Raw genomic sequence first — 19,373 nt, forward strand, 5'->3', positions numbered from 1 at the left:
TGTCTGTCTAGTGTCTGCCTCCTTCTCTCTCTCTCTCTCTCTCTCTCTCTCTCTCTTGCACACAAACCCTGCTTGCTTTCTACAGTACCTTGCGATGACAATTTGTTTTCATGTGACAATGCATGATGGTGCTTCAGTTGGATTTTTCTTATTCCTTGCCTTAAGTTTTCTTCTATAAATGGTAAATGGTGCATTTATATAGCGCCTTTATCCAAGGCGCTTTACATAGATTGTGCATTACATTCACCTATTCACACATACATTCATACACCATTGGCGGCGGAAACCATGCAAGGCACCAACCAGCACATCAGGAGCAATTAGGGGTTCAGAGCCTTGCTCAAGGACACTTCGACAACAACGCTGGGGGAGTCCGGGTTCGAACTGGCAACCTTGCGGTTACCATCCAGCCACTCTACCCCTGAGCCACCTCAGCCCCTATAAATCTGACTTGTATTCAGTTTTGACTATACTCAAAGCAATTTGCATATGCATGTCAAAGATTATTGCCGGATAAGGAAAAAAAAAAGACTTGCAAACGTAAGTTTAACAGTAGGTTAAGTTCAGCCTAGTGTCACTTTACTGCATTGTTTGGTCTGTGTCTAGCGGGCTTTTAAACAGAATGTCTCTGGAATAAAGGGTCCTAGCAATAGTTAAATAATTTGGATATCGCCCTGCATATATTTTCTTCATTGACAGTAGGCTATAGTGTGCAATTAGTTGATGTAACATTTGAGTTAACCCTTCACTCAAGTGATTAGCTCACAAATGGAAGCGGCATAATATTATTCCTAATTTCATCTAATGTCTTAGGCCCCGTTTAGACTGGCAGCCCAGATTTGCTATCCAGATCCAAGGCTATGGAACGTGACACAAATCTGATTAGCTAAAATCAGATTCCATGTGTTTTTTTGCTGGTCAGACTGCATAAAAACAATGTGACTCCAATCTGAATTGACCACAAATTTGGGCTGCCAGTCTAAACGGCGTCATAGAGTGGACTCACGTCTAACACCACGCATCAGTGTCTTTGTTGTTTCTTTGTGAATAATTTATTGTGTGTCCGAGTGAGAGACACACACAAAGCGTACATTTTGAACGAAGGCAGTGTTTTGTCCATGCTGAGCAGGTTGTGACTGAAAAGATAATCCAAGTGCGTCCGTGGTGTTGTTGTTTTACCGCAGTTATCTGAAAGTCCTGCTGTGTGACACGTTGTTATGAGGAAAGGCCCGCCGTGATTGGCCAGTAGTCCAACAGGCACAGAACTTGGTTGAAAACGCAGAGGTATAAGCAGTGACTTATCATGGACACAATTCACAGGCGTGAACGGCACTTCTGCATACTCTGCAAAGGCCAAGTTGTATGACTTGGTCACCTGAACCCGCGCACAAAGTTGTGGGTAAAATTGGCCTCCCTTGTTCCGGGTACCATTTACAGTGTACAATTGGATATAGTAGCTACAGGTTAAAATCTGATGTTATTTATCTAGAAAAACTGTCAGATGTTCAAACTATTTACTGTAGAAGCAAACTATTATTTTTGCTGATTCCGTCTCTCTCTCTCTCTCTCTCTCTCTCTCTCTCTCTCTCTCTCTCTACGCCTTTTCAGCACACAGTTTTTAAAGTGACATTTCTAGAGGTTTGCTTCAGGTCTCTCCATGCCGACTGAGGAACTTTGTTAATTCGATTAGGATTTTTACATTTCTCTCCTCGTCAAAGAGGCTTGTTTTGGCTGTAACAGATTGTCCCCCCAGTCTGGGCTGATTGTGTGGGTGTGGGTCAGTAGCTGCAGGCTGTTTGCTGGGAGATGTGGGGGCGTGGAGCAGGAGCACAGCAGACAGTTGTTCTGCCTTCTCTGCCTCCTCACTGGTTCTCCGATCGCTCTCGGCGTCTAACACCCTGCCACTCCTTCTCCCTTCTCTGCCCCTTTTCTCGCTTTTGTCCTCCTTTTTCATCCGTGTCCTTATTTTACACTCTTCTTTCACACTATGACCTCTAATTTGAGGGCAGTGAAACTGACTCACTTTGCCAAAAGCTTCCCAGCAAAGTGCTTCCTCTAATCCACATGCAAGTAGTGCTAACGAGTATTGTAAGATCTCTGATGTTGGTCTGTCAGTGTTTTTCCTCCGACCATGTGCAGGATTTATTAGTGACAATCATATCTAAGAAATATTACATGCCTGTTCCCCTTCGCTTGGAGAACTCCGTAGACACGGCAAGCAAACTTTAATATAAATATAATTAATGTAAAAGAAAAGTGCCTTTTCATTAGACCTATGTTTTAGTCCTTTAGTACCGGCTGTACCGGTGTTGTCAAACTCAGGGGACAATGTCTCAGTCTCACATGGGGACAATGCATCCCATTGCAAATGAGGTCAGTCATTCAGTTACTGTAGTTGGTTAATCACTAAGGCAATCTCTTGAACATCATCCAGTCTCTCTCGGAGAGAAGTCATTCTCCATGCAACAGGCTGCTGGTGGAACCACCACCCAGCCCACCATGCCTTGTGCTTGTAGCCAAGCAGGCATACCATCTGGGGCAGATTGCACACAGACACTTGTGTAGACAAAGACATGGCAACATAAGGGCTTTATACAGGATCTGTCAACATTCACAGGCAATAACATAGTTTAGACAAGATTAAAATTCTAGGCTGGTTGGTTGCACTGCAACATTATGCGGCAGATTGTAGATGAAGAATAATAATAAACTCATCCCCACTCGGGTTGCCTGTCTAGGCGTTAGCCGTTTACTGATTACTTTTACGGCACTTGACCCATAATTATTGTGCTCAATTATTAACCCCTTACAAGCCTGTGAGCAGCCTGAGATCCTCGGGCAGGAACCTGCTGGTTGTTACTAAGTTGAGGCTGAAGACAAACGGTTGGCTGTCAGGGCTATTTGGCTCTGAATCATCTGCCTGAGGTCATTCCGCTAAATTAGTGTCTTCTTTTAAATCACTTCTTAAAATGTACTTTTATCAAAAGGCCTGTCCATATTGTTTGTTTGATTCTATTTTTTCCTCACATAAGACACATAATATTTTATACACGTTGTATTTCTTCAGTATTATGTAAAGCACTGTGTTAGCCTGAGTTTATAAATAAAGACAACAAACACACATCTTACAGTACAGCCTCAATAACAAAGTGTGAAGGGGAAAAATAATAAGCGCTTGTCTCTGAAATTCTTCTGGAACATGTCAGACTCTATTTAAATAATGCTAACCGGGCATCAAGTTGTGAAAGAACATAATGATTAATGCTTCAGTTTCATAAGAAAATTTTTCACCTAATTACCATGATTAATCTAAACGGAGGATGCACGTTCATTTAAGCTTGAAATTCGACAACCCATTTCTCTTCCCACGTGCCTCTTTTGACCTGATTGTCCCCTAGTGCAGAAGATATTTGTTTGTAGAGTCCATAATTACAGATTTACACATTGGTTTGATGAAGGGAGCCTGTTTTCATCAACTGAACCAACATTTGGATTCTCTACTTTAACTGTACTGTAGCATGTGATACAGTTATGAGTTATCAGTGATACAGCACATGTTGTAGTTTCTAATTTTTTTGCAGTTACTCTATAAAATACAACATTATTGTCACTTAACTGGTTTACAGTTGTAAAGCAGTTAGTTTTGCGCAACCTCCATCATTTTGTTGTTTTTTTCAGAAAGTAATTAAGACAAAGAAAATGGAGGGGGGACAGGGAATGCAGGGAGAAAACTCAAACATTAAAGAATCATGTTAAAGAGAAAGAAATCAGGATTTGCATACAGTTTCCATAGTCCACTCGACAGACAAATCCCCCACACATTTTTATCTCCCCATTCATCCCTCACAAGACTGGACTTATGTCGGACTAAAAAAGACAGACCAACAGATACAGTATGATAATGTAGCCTACATGAGGTTAAACAACAGGTGCGGAAGTGGTAACACATCAGTAAGTCCACTTATCGGCAGGTATGTGCCTGAGCTTAGGTACAACAAATACCTGTAGTGCAGAAACTTCACAGGTTAAAACAAAAATTACTTGTCATAGTTACCAGCTGCAGCAAGCTCTCGTTTATGAAAGAATAATCAATATGAATAATCAGTTTGTGTGCCGCAGCCTCTGCCTCAGCTTACGGCTTCACGTTGCAGCATTCAGAGCATGCAGCCAATATGGATTCACGTCGCAGCGTATCAGAGTTTGCAGCCAATATGGATTCACGTTGCAGCGTTCAGAGTATGCAGCCAATATGGATTCACGTTGCAGCGTTCAGAGCATGCAGCCAATATGGATTCACGTCGCGGCGTTCAGAGTATGCAGCCAATACGGATTCACGTCGCGGCGTTCAGAGTATGCAGCCAATACGGATTCACGTTGCAGCGTTCAGAGTATGCAGCCAATACGGATTCACGTCGCGGCGTTCAGAGCATGCAGCCAATACGGATTCACGTTGCAGCGTTCAGAGTATGCAGCCAATACGGATTCACGTCGCGGCGTATCAGAGTATGCAGCCAATACGGATTCACGTCGCGGCGTATCAGAGTATGCAGCCAATATGGATTCACGTTGCGGCGTTCAGAGTATGCAGCCAATACGGATTCACGTCGCGGCGTATCAGAGCATGCAGCCAATACGGATTCACGTTGCAGCGTTCAGAGCATGCAGCCAATACGGATTCACGTTGCGAAGTATCAGAGTATGGGTTTTATGGGCAAGTCTCCCATTGGCTTAGAGGCAGCCGATCATCAAAAAGTCTCCACTACGGTCGCTAGTAAAGTCACTCTAGCAGTACACTAATGCAAAGGCTTTGTTCTTCTCTTGCTCTGTTCTTGACTTCTGCAGGACTCAGATGGACCGTCCAGACCAGAAGCTGCTCATCCTCCAGTGTTCTCGGCCCTGCGCCAGTCCAGAGTGGTGTCATCCACCTCCGAGGAGGAAGAGGCCCTTACAGAGAAGTTCCTCAAGATCAACTGCAAGTACATCACAGACGGCAAGGTGAGCCATTATCATGGGTGTGTTTGTGCGTGTGCGCCCGAGTGTGCACATTGTGTGTACAGTGCATGCGCCCATGTAGCCTGCTGTCTGACTCTTAGACAACACTGCTCCATGGTATTGAGCCACAGTTGATTTAGTGTCATTGGCTCCAAATGAAAACATTGTTGTGGTCAGTGCTGCTATAGTCAATAACCTCTCTTTGATGTAATCAGGAATCAGGAATTAGCCTCTAGTTGTGTTCGTTTTGTAAGTCCTAATGTCCCTTGATTAATATGTTTTGGGTTGCATAGAACATCTCGTCGTAACATCAGTAGGCGCTGTCAGTTGAATCATTCCTTTGCCTGTACTTCTTCAGCTTTCTGTCCATATCTCACTCTCTACTTTCCCGGCCTTCCTTCCTTCCTTCCTTCCTTCTCAGGGTGCTGTGAGCGGTGTTCTGCTAGTGACACCCAACAACATCATGTTCGACCCTCACAGGATGGACCCCCTGGTGCAGGCCCACGGCTGTGAAGAGTATGGCATCATGTGTCCTCTGGAAGAGGTCCAGTCCGCTGCCATCTGCAAGGAGATCACTGACTCCAAGATCAGAGGCAGCTTGCCAGAGTAAGAAAGAATGGCCGCAATGGTAGTATTCATTCAGGTGTAAAGCAGTTCCTCTTGGTGTGGGGGAGCAGCAGTCAGCAAGAATGCAGAATATGTGACTGTGCAATTATTGAACTAACATCAAACTCTGTACTTAAAGGTTATATCTCAGTTTAATTACCGGAAATGCACCTCTAGCCATTTGCTCCTGTTCCATCTGACTGAGATGCCATCAGCAGCCAAACCAGTTTTAATTCTTATTTCCACCCAAAAATTAAAGGAAGTGGCATTCATGCTGAGGTTAATGAATTAAGCTTTCACCCTCCTATGTTCCGACGTCTCACCCATAGTCCTTTTATGCATAAAGAACTGTACACTTAAAAGCCTCTGATGCTGCCTCCCAGAGATCCACTTTGGCATTGCATTTGGGGGGAGGGAGGGTATTTACCTGGTTGAGTGTTGCCCACGGAGCCATTATCTTGATGGCAAACGTTTATTGGCAGTTCAGCTGTTTTATTTCAGCTGTGTTCCAGGCTCTTTCTTTCTCTCTCTCTCTCTCTCTCTCTCTAGCTCTCTTTCTCATCCTCCGTTTCTCACCCTAATCTGAACAAGTGCCTGTTTCACAGCAGTGTACCAGTGAGTGGGTGTCGTCAGAGACATGCTCGACTGTCGGCTGGGAATCCTTTTTTGAACCCATAGTTTGTTCCTTTTCAGGCATTTTTCCTCGTCTGTCTGCACATCACCTCATTTGCGACGTTCAGGTGTGACAAATCGAAAGTAAACCAAAACATCTTCCCATTTCTATATAAATATATATAATATATATATCCCACAATTTTGTAACCCATTTTTCACCCCTGTGTCAATCATCTAATGTGATCCTGGGCTCTACACACCCTCCACCAACCTAGTCCCCATATATGGGGGACAAGGGGAGAGCAACGGACTTGAACTCATGCTTCCTTCATGCCTGAGTGTCCAAGTTGCTTATCTTCCCATTTCTTAACTCTAACTTGAGTGCTAACTAGAGTGCTGGAGCTGCCATTGTGCATAATAAGACATTTGGAAATCAATCATTATAACATGCAAAATTCATATGCCATAATTGCATGTGTTCTCTCTCCCTGCTGTCGTTTACAGTGACCTGGAGCCTCTTCCAGCTGAGAGACATCCCTCGCAGCAGAGGGAGGCAGAGCAGCGCCTGAGGGACGTGGGGGCCAACGATGGTGGCAGCACAGCCCCGCGTAGCACCGAAGGCTCTGTCTCTGAAGACGTGTTCACCGAGACAGAGCTCTCACCCATCCGGGAAGAAGAGCAGGCGAGCACGGAGGATCTCCGACTGGACAAGTCCTCCGGGGCCTCCACAGAGTCCGTACAGACAGTCACCCAGGTCGAAGCCTCCGGCACCCGGCCCCAGGCCCTGTCGAGCGCCTCGGGCAGTGCACGTGGGTCAGTTAGCCAGCCAGAGGAGCCTGACACAGTGAACGCCTCGGCCACAGCGAAGGACAATCCACCCAACACTGCCAGTGATAACCAGAGTCAGTCTCCAATGGGGTCTAAGCAGCACAGTGTAGAGAAGCCACCAAGCACACCCACCACCACCAGCAGCAGCAGCAGTACTAGCCACGCCCAGGGCCCCAGCAGTAGCGCCTCTTGCGCAGGGTCCCAAAGCTCAGCCACCCCTGGTGCCACAGACCCCTCGGTCTCAGCCAGCCCAGAAGGGGCCGCCAAGGAGGAGACAGAAGAATCAAAAACAGACACTATGCAACAAGCCGAGGAGCAAAAGGAGAATGTAGAGGAGGTGCAGAAGGAGGGCATGCAGAGCTCTGCAGAAGGTAGACACATGCCCGTCTCCGTACATCTATGTCAACTCAGAGAAGCAGTCAGTGTGCATGTTTAAAAAGTTGACTATATATGTTCTTTTTTGTCAAAACAATTTAGCTGGAAAACATACGACCTGCAGGATAAGTGAGGGTCTGGAATAGCATCTTTCAGCTCTGCGGCTCAACCACGTATTCAAAGCAAAGTTTGGCCTCTCTGACTGCTTCTTGAATGAACTGTCTCCTGTTAGGTCACGATAACCTTTATGTTGCAACTACGCACCTCAGCCCTAGTAATTGGAATGAAAAAAGGAGAGGAAATCACATTCTGACTGTTATTATCACCTTAGCGGTGCGAGCTGGGCATTATGGGCCTCTTATACAAGCTCTTTGATCTTGGCCACTTGTGGTCTGAGCCACATGCTCTCCTCCAGGCGATAAGCCAAAGCCCATCAAACACAACAACACAAATACATACCTAACGCCTGAGGGGGAAGCATAGTGGCGATTAGAGCCGACATCAAAAAACCCTTCTGAGGGAGCATTCAAACAGTTAACTGTTTATATTTTACAGCCTTCCCTCCAGATGTGGGTTTTTTCGTTCTCATGTGTATTTCAGTAAATACAGAATTCCTGCAACTGTTTGTTGCCATGCTGTGTTTAAGTTCAATTGCTATCTGTCTTCTTTATCTGAGGAAAGTCTAAATGTCGGTATGGTCGCTGCGATATCTGTCTTCTTATCTGATGAAAAAGTCAATGTTTGTATGACATTGACTTCCACATAATGGCTTGTACTTGCACACACAAGAGTGTGCTCAAAAATACCAATCTTCCCACAATGAGAAAGAGAGCAAGATCTGAACTACTCTTCATCATTATCCCACAGAGAGCTGTGCTGAAACAGTAGTTCATATTCACGGACATCTCAGCAGGGCTGCCCTTTATTCTCCACACATTAGCTCAGCCCACACAGGCAACGGGAGAAACTTCAAAAACAAGCTGCACTACATACCCAATGAATGCACTTTGAACATTTAATTTGTCCCACTGAGCACAGTTGTCTAACTAGATTAATATATTTGTGCCCATATCATTGTGGCTTTTTATGCAGCGCTGTCCAGCCAAAGGCTCAGGATGTGTCCCAGTGTTGTGTCACTGACAATGAGATCCTTTTCCCTCTAATGCTCCAATGATAATGTACCAGGGGCATAAGACTTTGTGGCACTATCAATTAGGGTCTGTTATTCCACTTATGTCTGTCGTCTGCTCTCTTTCTGCTACAAAATCACTAATGCCAGTTGAAGTTACCAGTAAACGGGAGGAAGAAAATTAGGTCACATAAATACGTAACACATCACGAGTACCGTTTATTAAGAAGGTGGGGTTTACATTTACTATTTCCAAATTTGCAGTTGTATGTCGTTGATGAAAATTTAATTAACTTAAAAGTAAAACAACAACATACAGTGTCTTCTTAGTAAGGTGTTGGGCCATTACAAATTGCCAGAACAGCTTCAATAATATCCCTTTGCATAGATTGTACAAATCTGTGGAACTCTACTGGGAGGATGGCACAACATTCTAACAAACGATATTCCCCTTTTTGGTGTTTTGATCATGGTGGAAATTGTTTTCACATGGTCCAAAACATAGGTATTCAATTGTGCTGAGATCTTAGGCATATACTAGACAGACAGACAGATCTACAGTATGTATAGATCTACTTGACGCAGGATTTGGGCTTAGCGGGGTAGCTTCAGGACCAAGACCGTTTTACACTACTGGGACTGGGGTTGCAGCTGAAAGAAAGCCTAAATTAAATAAACTATTCATATTTTATTTGTTATTTCATGGAATGCTCAAATGCAATTATAGTCATATCTACTTGTGCCCTAATGATGGAGCAGATATATTATGAGTATCAAGTTACACACAGTTAGCAATTCTTTGCCAGCTGTTTTTTCAGCTGAATTTGGCAGTTGCGACCAAGTTGGTTTTAGCCGGGATTATGTTTGTATTGGTCTAATATTAGTTTTCCACTATAGTTTTGTCTGTGAAATTAGCCACTCTATCTACTGTCGGTAGAATTGTCCATGTTTGCCATTGGTCATATGCTGCAAAAAATGTCCCTTTATGCAATCCACCTGACCTGTATGATAGCTTATCGGCATTCGTATCTCCTTTACTCAAATCTTTCCTACAATGTGTCACTCAGCTGTACATGTGTAATGCCTAAGAACACAGTTCAGTTTTACCGTATGAGTATTTCTGTTTTCTTACGCAGGGCCTGTGGAGAGGCGGAAGCACCGGACCCACAAGTTCCTGTGTCTGCGGGTGGGGAAACCCATGAAGAAGACCTTTATTTCCAATGCCACCGCCTCCATGCAGCAGTACGCGCAGCGGGGCAAGAAGCATGAGTACTGGTTTTCAGTGCCACAGGAGAGGTCAGACCTTTGCTTAAGCCTCCCGCCAGACTTTGGCAAATGCGTTGAATATCTTGATATGCATTTTCTTTATGGTTTCAGTGGTTTCATTGAGGAGTGGAGTGAGTGGACATGGACAAACCTTTTCAAATAGGTTAGATCTGTTTGGTCAGACCACCACCCAAATTCTGTACTTTTTACTCCACTACAATTATTTGACAGCTTTGAGGCCAATACATGCTCCTTCTGACATCAGAACAAATGACCGGTTCGGACAGGCTTTCCGAAGTAGTTCAAAGAGTCGGGACATCTGGGGGTGCAGAAGTTCTGAGACCACCATCATAAGTTCGCAATGGCGTCAGTTTGCAGTTGAATGTTTGGACCTCGGGACGTTTGCAGATTTAGATGAATACAAAAACATACACGAATTTTATATTTCAAGTATATTTTGATCAAGTAAGATTTCCAATATGGGATTTATACTACAGTAAAGAGTATTTCTACATTGTATTATTGCTACTTCACCTGACATCTACTCCACCACTGGGTCAGCTACCACCATTGCACAGCAGAGTGATTTATTATTCATTGACTCTGCAGGGAAACAGGCAGACGCCCAGTGCTTGGGCACACAGAGCACATCGTCGCAGTCGGGCTGAAACCTTGTATATTCAAAACTATACTTGTCAAGAAATTGACAAAATAACCGGGATCCAAAGTAGTTATTATTTAGTCACAAGCTCTTACTAATACTTTTCATTGGTTAAATATTTATAAAACTTACTGTCAGACTTAAACACATTAACTTTCACAGTGAAAGTAGCAGATCTACAAGCTCACAATGCGTTGCAATTGCACTCTTTGTCACTCTTGTACAATTACAAGAATTGCAAAGAGCATATAAATTGCAAAAAGAGCATATAAAAAAATATTGAAATATGGTGATACAAGGTTCCTTCCCGACAACGATACATATAACAACAATGGTATGCAACCTTTCCCCACCAATGAGAATGTTGTGGAATGTGAACTCTCTCCGCTTTTTTAATTAGTGTTTTTGTTTATCTAAATGAATTGTATCAATAGGCCTGACTGCCCCCAACCACCAACTCTGATTTAAACTTGAATGCTGAGTTGGCAGGTTATCAGTATCATAATTATTTTATCACTGAAGGTGGCTCAAACCAAGGAAACATGGTACTTCGATGCGTTGTTTTAGTGAATTAATCGTGATTGCACCAATAGGTAAATTTAATTTAATTATTTAGTTAAAACTTAAAATGTAATATTCTGAGAAAGCCGTTTTATTTGAGGCTGTGCTGGAATTGGTTTGACGAGGCTTAGTCATGGGTTCCTGGATCCAACACAGTGCTGTCTCTGTCCCTCTTCTCAGAGAAAGGGCGGTTAATCAGGAAGCTGAATCTGATCAGTTGTTTAACCAGTCCTTGAACTGCACAGGGTCCCTTCTGTATATGTACAGGTTGCACATGGCAAGTTAAGGCTAATTTATACTTTGTGACAAAAACAAGGTATTTTCAGCTGGACAAAGTGTTGACTCATCAACAACACACACCCTCCTGTCTCATGACGGCTAATCACATTTGAATCCGGGAAATAGCAGGCATGCTTACCTGCATGCTTTTTTTCGTTGGTTATGGAATGTGTTTACTGCAGTGGGAACAATGGTTGTTCAAAGACAAATTCTACAAAACTAATTATGCAGTGGATTTGAAATGCAAAAGTCTGGGTCAGGTATCTTCCTGTTTTTATTTTTTATTTTTTTGTTACGATCCATGTGTAAAATTAATTTAATAATTTTTCATTATTTCTAGGCTTCTGGAGCAAATGAAGGTGTGAGCAAACTAATTGCAAACCGTTTTCAGGCATACCGCCCTGACATTCTCCTACTTTTCTCCAGACACTGTTCTCTGTGGCCTGACCTAGATGACAGGCGACCCGCATGATGTGTAAAGTGTCCTCACTATTGTGTGGGAGAGCAGCAAGGGAGCAGAATGAACCATATATAACTAATATAAGCTATAATGATATTGAAAAGCTCTCTGCCACAATTCCTCACCTCTCATCTAGAATGTTCACAGCACAATGTTCTCTTTTGACACAAACACATACCCTATATTCACAATGTATAGATCAGACCTATACACTACCCCTATGCACCCTTAAGCACCATGGACAGTGACACTGTCGCAAAACACACCATCCAAGTTTGATCCATTATGAATTACAAAGCAATTTTTAACTTGGAGATGTAGGCATTGACTTTAGAAAATGGGCAATAACAATAAATCCTGCGGGCTAATCACACTCTACCTATTTCTCTCTCTATGACTGTGCCCTTTCCCAAGCCTATGAAACGACTCTAATTCAGAGACTTTGAAGGACAAAAACTGTTCAGAATTACATGCAGGATAATGAACTTGCAAAGCAAGTGTGTGATAGGCAGTGAAAACCCAGACACTTACATTTCAAATCCTAACCTTTGGTTGCCTGGTGATAAAAACAAAATGAACAGTCAGACTTTGTGGATTACATTTTAATGACAGAAATCAGTCCATTATTCCATTATTATATACGATCAAGTCTAAAACCCACTTCACAACAGCATTGTCATGAGTCAAGACGCTGTCACGTTCTGATTGAGTAGCGATTCTCAGTGCAAAGTCTATGGAGACTAGCATCTTGATGCTTTTCCACAGTGTCGGGACGCTCTACAGCAGAAAGCGTAGCGTCAAAGCTGAACTTTGACCCTAATCAGAGCATGCTGTGCTCTGAAGTAGGAATGGAGTAGGCACACACCGAGAACCACTTCATACAACAGAAATGCATGGTGTATAGAAGTTGCAATTGTCAAGGTTTTTAACTAGTATCTGTAGAGGTTGAATTAATGAAGATTTAGCAACTACAATGCACATTTACACACTAAAATACTGTAAACAAATAGATTATGAACAAGCTGCCGGAGGATAGATCGCACGTCTCTACTTCTTTTTATCCACCTATGGAGCTCTGTTGTTGGGCACTTGGGCAGAGGAGTGGCTTGGCTGCTCGGAGCAACCAGTGCTCTCGTTGGACCCCACAGTCGCAACTAGCTAGCTAGCAGCTGTATATCTCTGCTGTCGGGAGGAAACCTCATAACTCCATTTTTCAGAAAATAAATAAAACCTTTACATTTTTAAAACAAAGCAATACAGCCTCATCGAAGTTGGTGTTGTTTATATATTGTCAATTACTTCCATGAGAGGGGGAGAGGTGGTGGAGCAGACATTTTTAGGGTCCAATGGAGTTGAGAGGTTTTGTCCAAAGCACTTTTTACTACTTTCCAGTGGTTCAATATTTTCGAAACAAAACACAGACGTAAAGGGTGTTCAATAGCAAAAGAAACCCCTCAAAAATGTAATTATGAGGTTTCCTCCCGACATCAACGATATGTTAAATTAATGAAACTGGGCATGATGGCACATTTAATGCCTAAAATATATTAATTCTTTACACACAAATGAGGCGGGCTTCGAATGCCTGCATTTCTCCTGCCTGTGTGTGTGCTTTGCTGTCGGGTTGGTACAGCTGGCCACTTTGATCCACTGAGCACCAGGGCTCTTGCTGGTCATGGAGGACTAGACACATATTCGCTTGACACATTGCAGTTGACATAAACAAACTGCCGAATGCACATAGTGAATATAAAAGTTTTAAACTAGCAGCCTTGTATACAGTAGCTGTCCGAACAGCACGCCAGTTGCTCTGCCCCTGGTTCCCCACCAGGAGAGCTGATAAGCACAGAGGAGAAGTGGAAAGAATCATTAATGCATCTCTGGAAGCTCGTTTGTGAACAACCCAACAATTTTTAGACGATAAATAGGTCACATAGTTGCTCAATGTAGATTAATTTCCCATATATAGCTGCTAGTTTAAATTTAGAGTGTTGGACTACAGTCAACACTCCTGGTGAGAATTAGGTGCAACACTGATCTGCGTTGTGGAATGGGCATGCTTCAAACTCATGGTATCGGCGGCACTGGGTCGCAATTGGAGCAGGAGATGAAGACAAACGCTCTGACCTTTTGAAAACCCGCTCCACACTTAATTCACAATCTGCTCTGATTGCTGCCTGTTCTTCCCATAGAACAGTATGCATCATGATAGTTTTGTCTTAAAAGGGGTTATTTTCCATTTGAACACTCACGGCTACACCTGCAAAATGCTTTATAGCACAAAAAACCATTTTTAATGGTGATGCTGATCCATCCACCCAAACTACTGGCTGGCTGGATTATCATGGAATTTGCTGGGAATTCCCAATGAACCCTAACTATTGAAGTGCCCCAGGACCTTTTCTCTTGAGCAAATTGAAGCCCACATTGTCAGATTTGCAGAAAGGATATATCATAAGCATATAGGCAGATTACACAATGAACCCTACTGATTTTGGTGACCCCATGACCTTTCCTAAATTTCCTCTAGTGCCACCCTTTGACCTAATTTCTGACTGGGTGTAAGGAGTAATGGAACAATTTTGGATGAACCTTTCTGCTATTTCTTATGATTTGTTCTTTCTTTTTTTATAATACAGCATTTTGGAATTGAACTTTGAACTTTCACCTTGTGTCTCTCTCCCCAGGTCAGATCACCTGTATGTGTTCTTCATTCAGTGGAGTCCGGATATGTATGGCGAGGGGGCTAGGGGGGAGGGACGGGAGCCCGGCTTTAAGGTTGTCAAGAAAAATGAGGAGTCGGAGACAGCTGATGAGCCCATCACTGATATCAATGTCAAGGACTGGGAGGTAGGCCAACACTCAACTACTATACAAATCGTTTATTGACTCTGTATGTGCAACTCACTGTCGTCTTTGAGCTGGTTTCACAGACCCAGATTATGTCTCTGAAAAAAATGAAAAAACATCAAGGACCCCAATTTGGAGGGTCAATTTGGAGCCTATGTGTACCACATAGGCTTTGATGCCTAGCATGCCCCGAGTTCGATTCACGAGCCCGGCAGTACCCAATTAAGTTTGTATGGGGCCACGTACCCCGATAATTTACAGAACTTAAGTGAACTATGAATCGGGACCCGACTTTGAGAACCACTGGAGAAAAATAAATCTTTCAATTATATATTCACAGGCATAAGAGCAAAATGACCACTGTGTGAATATGGTCAATGGAGTTCTCTGTTGGAACCGACATTTGAATTCTTGTCTGTAAAACCAGTCTCTCGTGTTTTATGTTTTTATGTTATGGCTTGGTGCATTACTATGTGTAATGTTGAATAGGCCTATTGTGAACTTGTCTAGAGATGAATTATAGTCATTGATTTGCTTTTGTGATTTTATGTGAAGTGAATTGAAACTGTGTTGTGCTTATCTTTGCTTTTATTCCATCATAATTTCATGATTACTGTTGACACGCTTCAGTTATTGAATGCGCAGTATTTATTTTTCACAAGTTGTACTATTTCTTTATTTTATTGTCAAATTTTATGTCAATTTTGTGTTACAATTGTTGTGAAATTTGTGTTTCCTTTGCTTGGAAATGCTGCCTTATCACTCTAGACACAGCCAAAGTGTTTTGCATGTTTGTGTAATTTTTGTCTCCTCTTGAGTGGGTGTTTTGTAGTGTTGTCATGTGAGCATTATTTTTATTGGTCAAGCCATTGGCAAAATATTTTGCTAGATGGCCATGATTGTTCAACATGCAGACAAGGAAAGATACTGCATTGTATACCAAACTGGTATGTTTTCTAGTAGTTGGGCATTTATTTTTTTGTACTTTTCCAGTAAAGTAGCAAGGCAAAGTAGCTTAGAAAGTGGCTTCATAGCCACTTTTAATAGGTTTAATAGGTTAATAGAACTGGCAAGTGAGTTTGTGAGGGAAAAGAACAGGACAATTGTAGGTCTGTAGCCAAATAGACCTGTATGTACAGTACACTCTCAAGGTTATGGGGTCCCTGAAATAAAAATAAAAAAAGGTTTGAGAACCCCTGGGTTAAAGTAACTTGTAAGAGGAACAGTTAGTTCTGAACTTATTGTATAAGTGAAGGATGCTGTATTTTATACAAGATGTCAGTTTGTTGGTTTACTTGCCTTCGGCAAACCCTGTGAGGATAATTTGAGACTGTGCAAGCTGTGGCCTGAATTTAAAATTTAATGTAAATGAATGATGTAGGAAACAAAGTGATTTGTTTGTCCTGGGTCTCAATGTCCAACAGGAGCCTACATGATCCCTGACATTTAAATAACTTCAACAGCTGCTTTATCTTTACTTTGACCCTAAACATTAGATGTTTTGCTTCACTTGACGACTTTGTCTCATATTCATTTTATTTGGGCTCATTATTATTAATATTATAAATATTAAATTCACAAGGATTTTGACCCTTGGTTGGACCCCGGGTCAGATTTAGAGAAACGGTGCTCTAGTACAGGGGTCTGCAACCTTTTTCACATCAAGTGCCATGTTTACATTTTCGTGATAGTCAGTGTGCCATATATAATTATGACACCACATCAAAATTAAATATTCCCAGCTAATTTTGATAGTCCATAGGATACACACAACAACCTTAGAAATATTTTCTTTCACATCAGGATGTAATGATCATTAAACTCAGAGCAATAACCCACCTACTGTATCTCCGAGACTCCCATCCCAGTCATGAGTTAGGAGTTTGAATGAATGTACAATTATGTGCAGGATGTAATTTGTAGATGTGAGTGGACTTCATTTAACGGATTATAAAAGAAAAATGTTCTCTCTCACACACTTTTGCCAGTGTGCCTCCCCTGTGCCAATGTTGGCACCCGGCCCCGAGCCTAAGGCCCTTTCTGAAACCAGTCCCTTGACTTGAAGTGCTCTCCTCGTCAGGAAGTGCCCCTCCAGCTGAATCAAGTTCCCTTGATTAGGGTGCTGGGTATAAAAAACTGTTTGGAAATACACTCGCCCTCCTTGTGCAGAAACAGGAAACAGACACCATTCGTTACCATGGTTTCCATCATGCAATTGTGTTACCTGTTATTTTGTTTGTACAGTTATATTGCATTGCATCGTGTATGTTTGTGGGACATGTGGATTTCATTAATATGGAAAAAGGAAATACAGCGTGACTGTCAAAAATGACATGTCATATACATCCATGGTGTTTATAAATAATTTGTTTGTGTGGTTTCATTTATAGTTTTTCACGGTGGGGTAGATAAAGAGCCCTTGTGAACATCAGTTGGAGCGTTGCCTATTCTGCATCAGATGAAGATTGTTTAGGAGGAGTTTATTTATCAATTATTTGTGGTGGTACTTACATTTGTAGGTCGCGGTTTCCATGCGGACAGAGAGCAGGGCTGCACAAGGCAATCGAGTCTAGATCGGCACAGACTCGCTCTTGAGGGCTTTTTAAGCCACTTCCACTCAAGGCTGCTTGGTTTCGGACGACACTTAATATGGCGCAGCCTCGCGTGAACGCGCATATCGAGGGCAAGTGTGTAGGGCGAGGAGCTGGTTTCAGAAAGGGGGTAAGGTTGCCTACCCCTGCTCTAGTAGTCTGTCAGTGTTCCTGTGCCTTTAACCTCCCCCTGATCACAGCACAGAAGCCCTTTGGCTTCTCGTCCAATAGGGAGCCGGCTTCCCTCTGGTCCCGTACGCTCATTGGCCTTCAGCACTGCCACTCAAAGCATACGAAGGAGGGAGGAGAGTGGAGGAGAGAGAGACCCTGCTGGGGGAAAAATGTTTCTATAATAGTCAATGAGCTGGCCAAATCTGTCCACTCCAGTGTCAACTTGTCTCGGGGCAATACTGGAATTACTTCAAGAATCTGTGATGAGACTTTACGACTGTGCCCTCACCCAGAAAGCAAGAGATGTTTTCTAGAAGGGTGAAGGATCAAGAGAAGCAACTGACCCCGAAGTATACCTATGTATGTTGTTATCACTCTAACGCTGTGTGATGTGGTGTGGTGCGTTTGTGTAGTCGGGGCTTTGGTGTTGTTAGCAACACAGGCTAGTAGCTAACTAGCCTTGTTAGCCGGTCTCATGTTTTGTGGCTTTGTGATTGAACAAAGTGGCCAGTGTTGTGTCAGCATCTGGGCATCCAAGGTCTAGACGTCTTGCCTCTGTTCTGAGACTCTTTGACATCATGCATTTGATTTGCCTGACTGTGGCTTTGTAGACTGTTGTGGAAGTTTTGTGAAGGGGCAACTGCTAGCTATAGTACATACCTTTTAAATGTAATTTCCACTGAACAGTTTTAGAACTGGTAGAGCTGGTATAACTGCTGAGGAAGTGACTCTACTAGCCAACTACTGTATGACATATAGTTATAATACGCAGATGCTATTTTGTTACCAGCCAAACAATTATCCTTTTAAAAGGAAAACCTTTTTCTTCTGTCAACTATTTAACATGGGATTGGAAGCTTAGCTAAGGTAACATTAGGTTACTTAGCTTACTCGTTTTCAGTGGACAACACATAAAGTGCTTTCAGCCTGGGGGTGAAGTGAGGCGCAGGTGCATTTTTCATGAGGACTATAGTTTACCCTCACTGCTGCATTATTGAGAGATGTAAAGAGGCAGCTTGTTTGTGGAAAGGTTACTTACACCAACCACAGCCAGGGAAGCAAAAAATAATTAAACTGTGGAATAATTAAAAGCTTGTGTGTGTGTGTGTGTGTGTGTGTGTGTGTGTGTGTGTGTGTGTGTGTGTGTGGAGAGAGTCTCTAGATGTAAAGAAAGTGGCAGCTCTATTGATGATGGCCTGTATGCACATGGCTAAGAACATCATGACTGTTTTGTGTCAGTTATAGTATTACCACCACACAGGGAGTGGGTTAAGGGCATTTTGACAGCTATTATTGCTGTCAGAGTGGCAGATGCATACTACTAGCCTTAATAAACAGCCAGTCTATGGCATGTTTAAGCTAAATTGAAGGATGCCGCCCTGAGTTGTAATTTATTGGCATAAATCTGAGCTAACTTCTCAGTTAAGTAGTCTCTGAATCAAGGACACCCTATACTGGTATACTTGCAAAGCAAGTGTAAAGATTGACCTGTGATGGTCCAGTGTGGTTGCACTTCGTCGTTAGTAGTTTGGTTTGCTGAACCTTTGCCGTCTTGCAAGTCTATTATAACATCCACTGATGGTGATGTTAAACATTATGATTACACAAACATGCAAAATGCTTAATCGTTGTTCAAATATTACACCTGCCAACAACACTTGGCACAATCCCTAACTCTATCCTTTAACTTTAACCCAAATTAATATCGGTGCACTCCAATTTCAAATGTACCACCCCACCCTGTGCGCATCTCTCATTCTGCTGCTCAACCAACCTTTCTCCCCCATGGCCAACAGCAGAACCGGCAGAGTTTTATGTTCCTCCTGTCCCTTTCTTTGTACTACCAGGTAGTGTCTCTGGCTGAGTACCACCGTCGGATCGATGCGCTAAACAGCGAGGATCTTCGCTCGCTCTGCAAACGGCTCCAGGTGCCCTGCCCAGCCCTCTGTCCCCCTCTTTATGCTCTGCTGTGACTCAACCTGCTGCCAC

At 42.8% G+C, this 19,373-nt stretch overlaps 1 protein-coding gene across 6 annotated transcripts in view; it reads left to right on the top strand.

Moving 5' to 3' along the window:
* The window catches only part of oxr1a (oxidation resistance 1a), a 175,460-nt gene that overhangs the window by 143,813 nt on the left and 12,274 nt on the right, over positions 1–19,373 (top strand). For 4 of the 6 annotated variants that reach the window (XM_083761487.1, XM_083761488.1, XM_083761489.1 and 1 more), the window contains 6 exons: positions 4,843–4,995; positions 5,414–5,598; positions 6,718–7,412; positions 9,682–9,841; positions 14,460–14,622; positions 19,232–19,312. In XM_083761487.1, the coding sequence (XP_083617613.1) occupies positions 4,843–4,995; positions 5,414–5,598; positions 6,718–7,412; positions 9,682–9,841; positions 14,460–14,622; positions 19,232–19,312 (1,437 nt within the window). Of the gene's footprint in view, positions 1–4,842; positions 4,996–5,413; positions 5,599–6,717; positions 7,413–9,681; positions 9,842–14,459; positions 14,623–17,539; positions 17,745–19,231; positions 19,313–19,373 lie in introns of those variants that run through there. The other 2 variants (XM_083761490.1, XM_083761492.1) reach the window with 2 other exon arrangements.

Source organism: Protomyctophum parallelum (assembly GCF_964188405.1).
Source record: "Protomyctophum parallelum genome assembly, chromosome: 3".
In the NCBI taxonomy this organism is placed as follows: domain Eukaryota; kingdom Metazoa; phylum Chordata; class Actinopteri; order Myctophiformes; family Myctophidae; genus Protomyctophum; species Protomyctophum parallelum.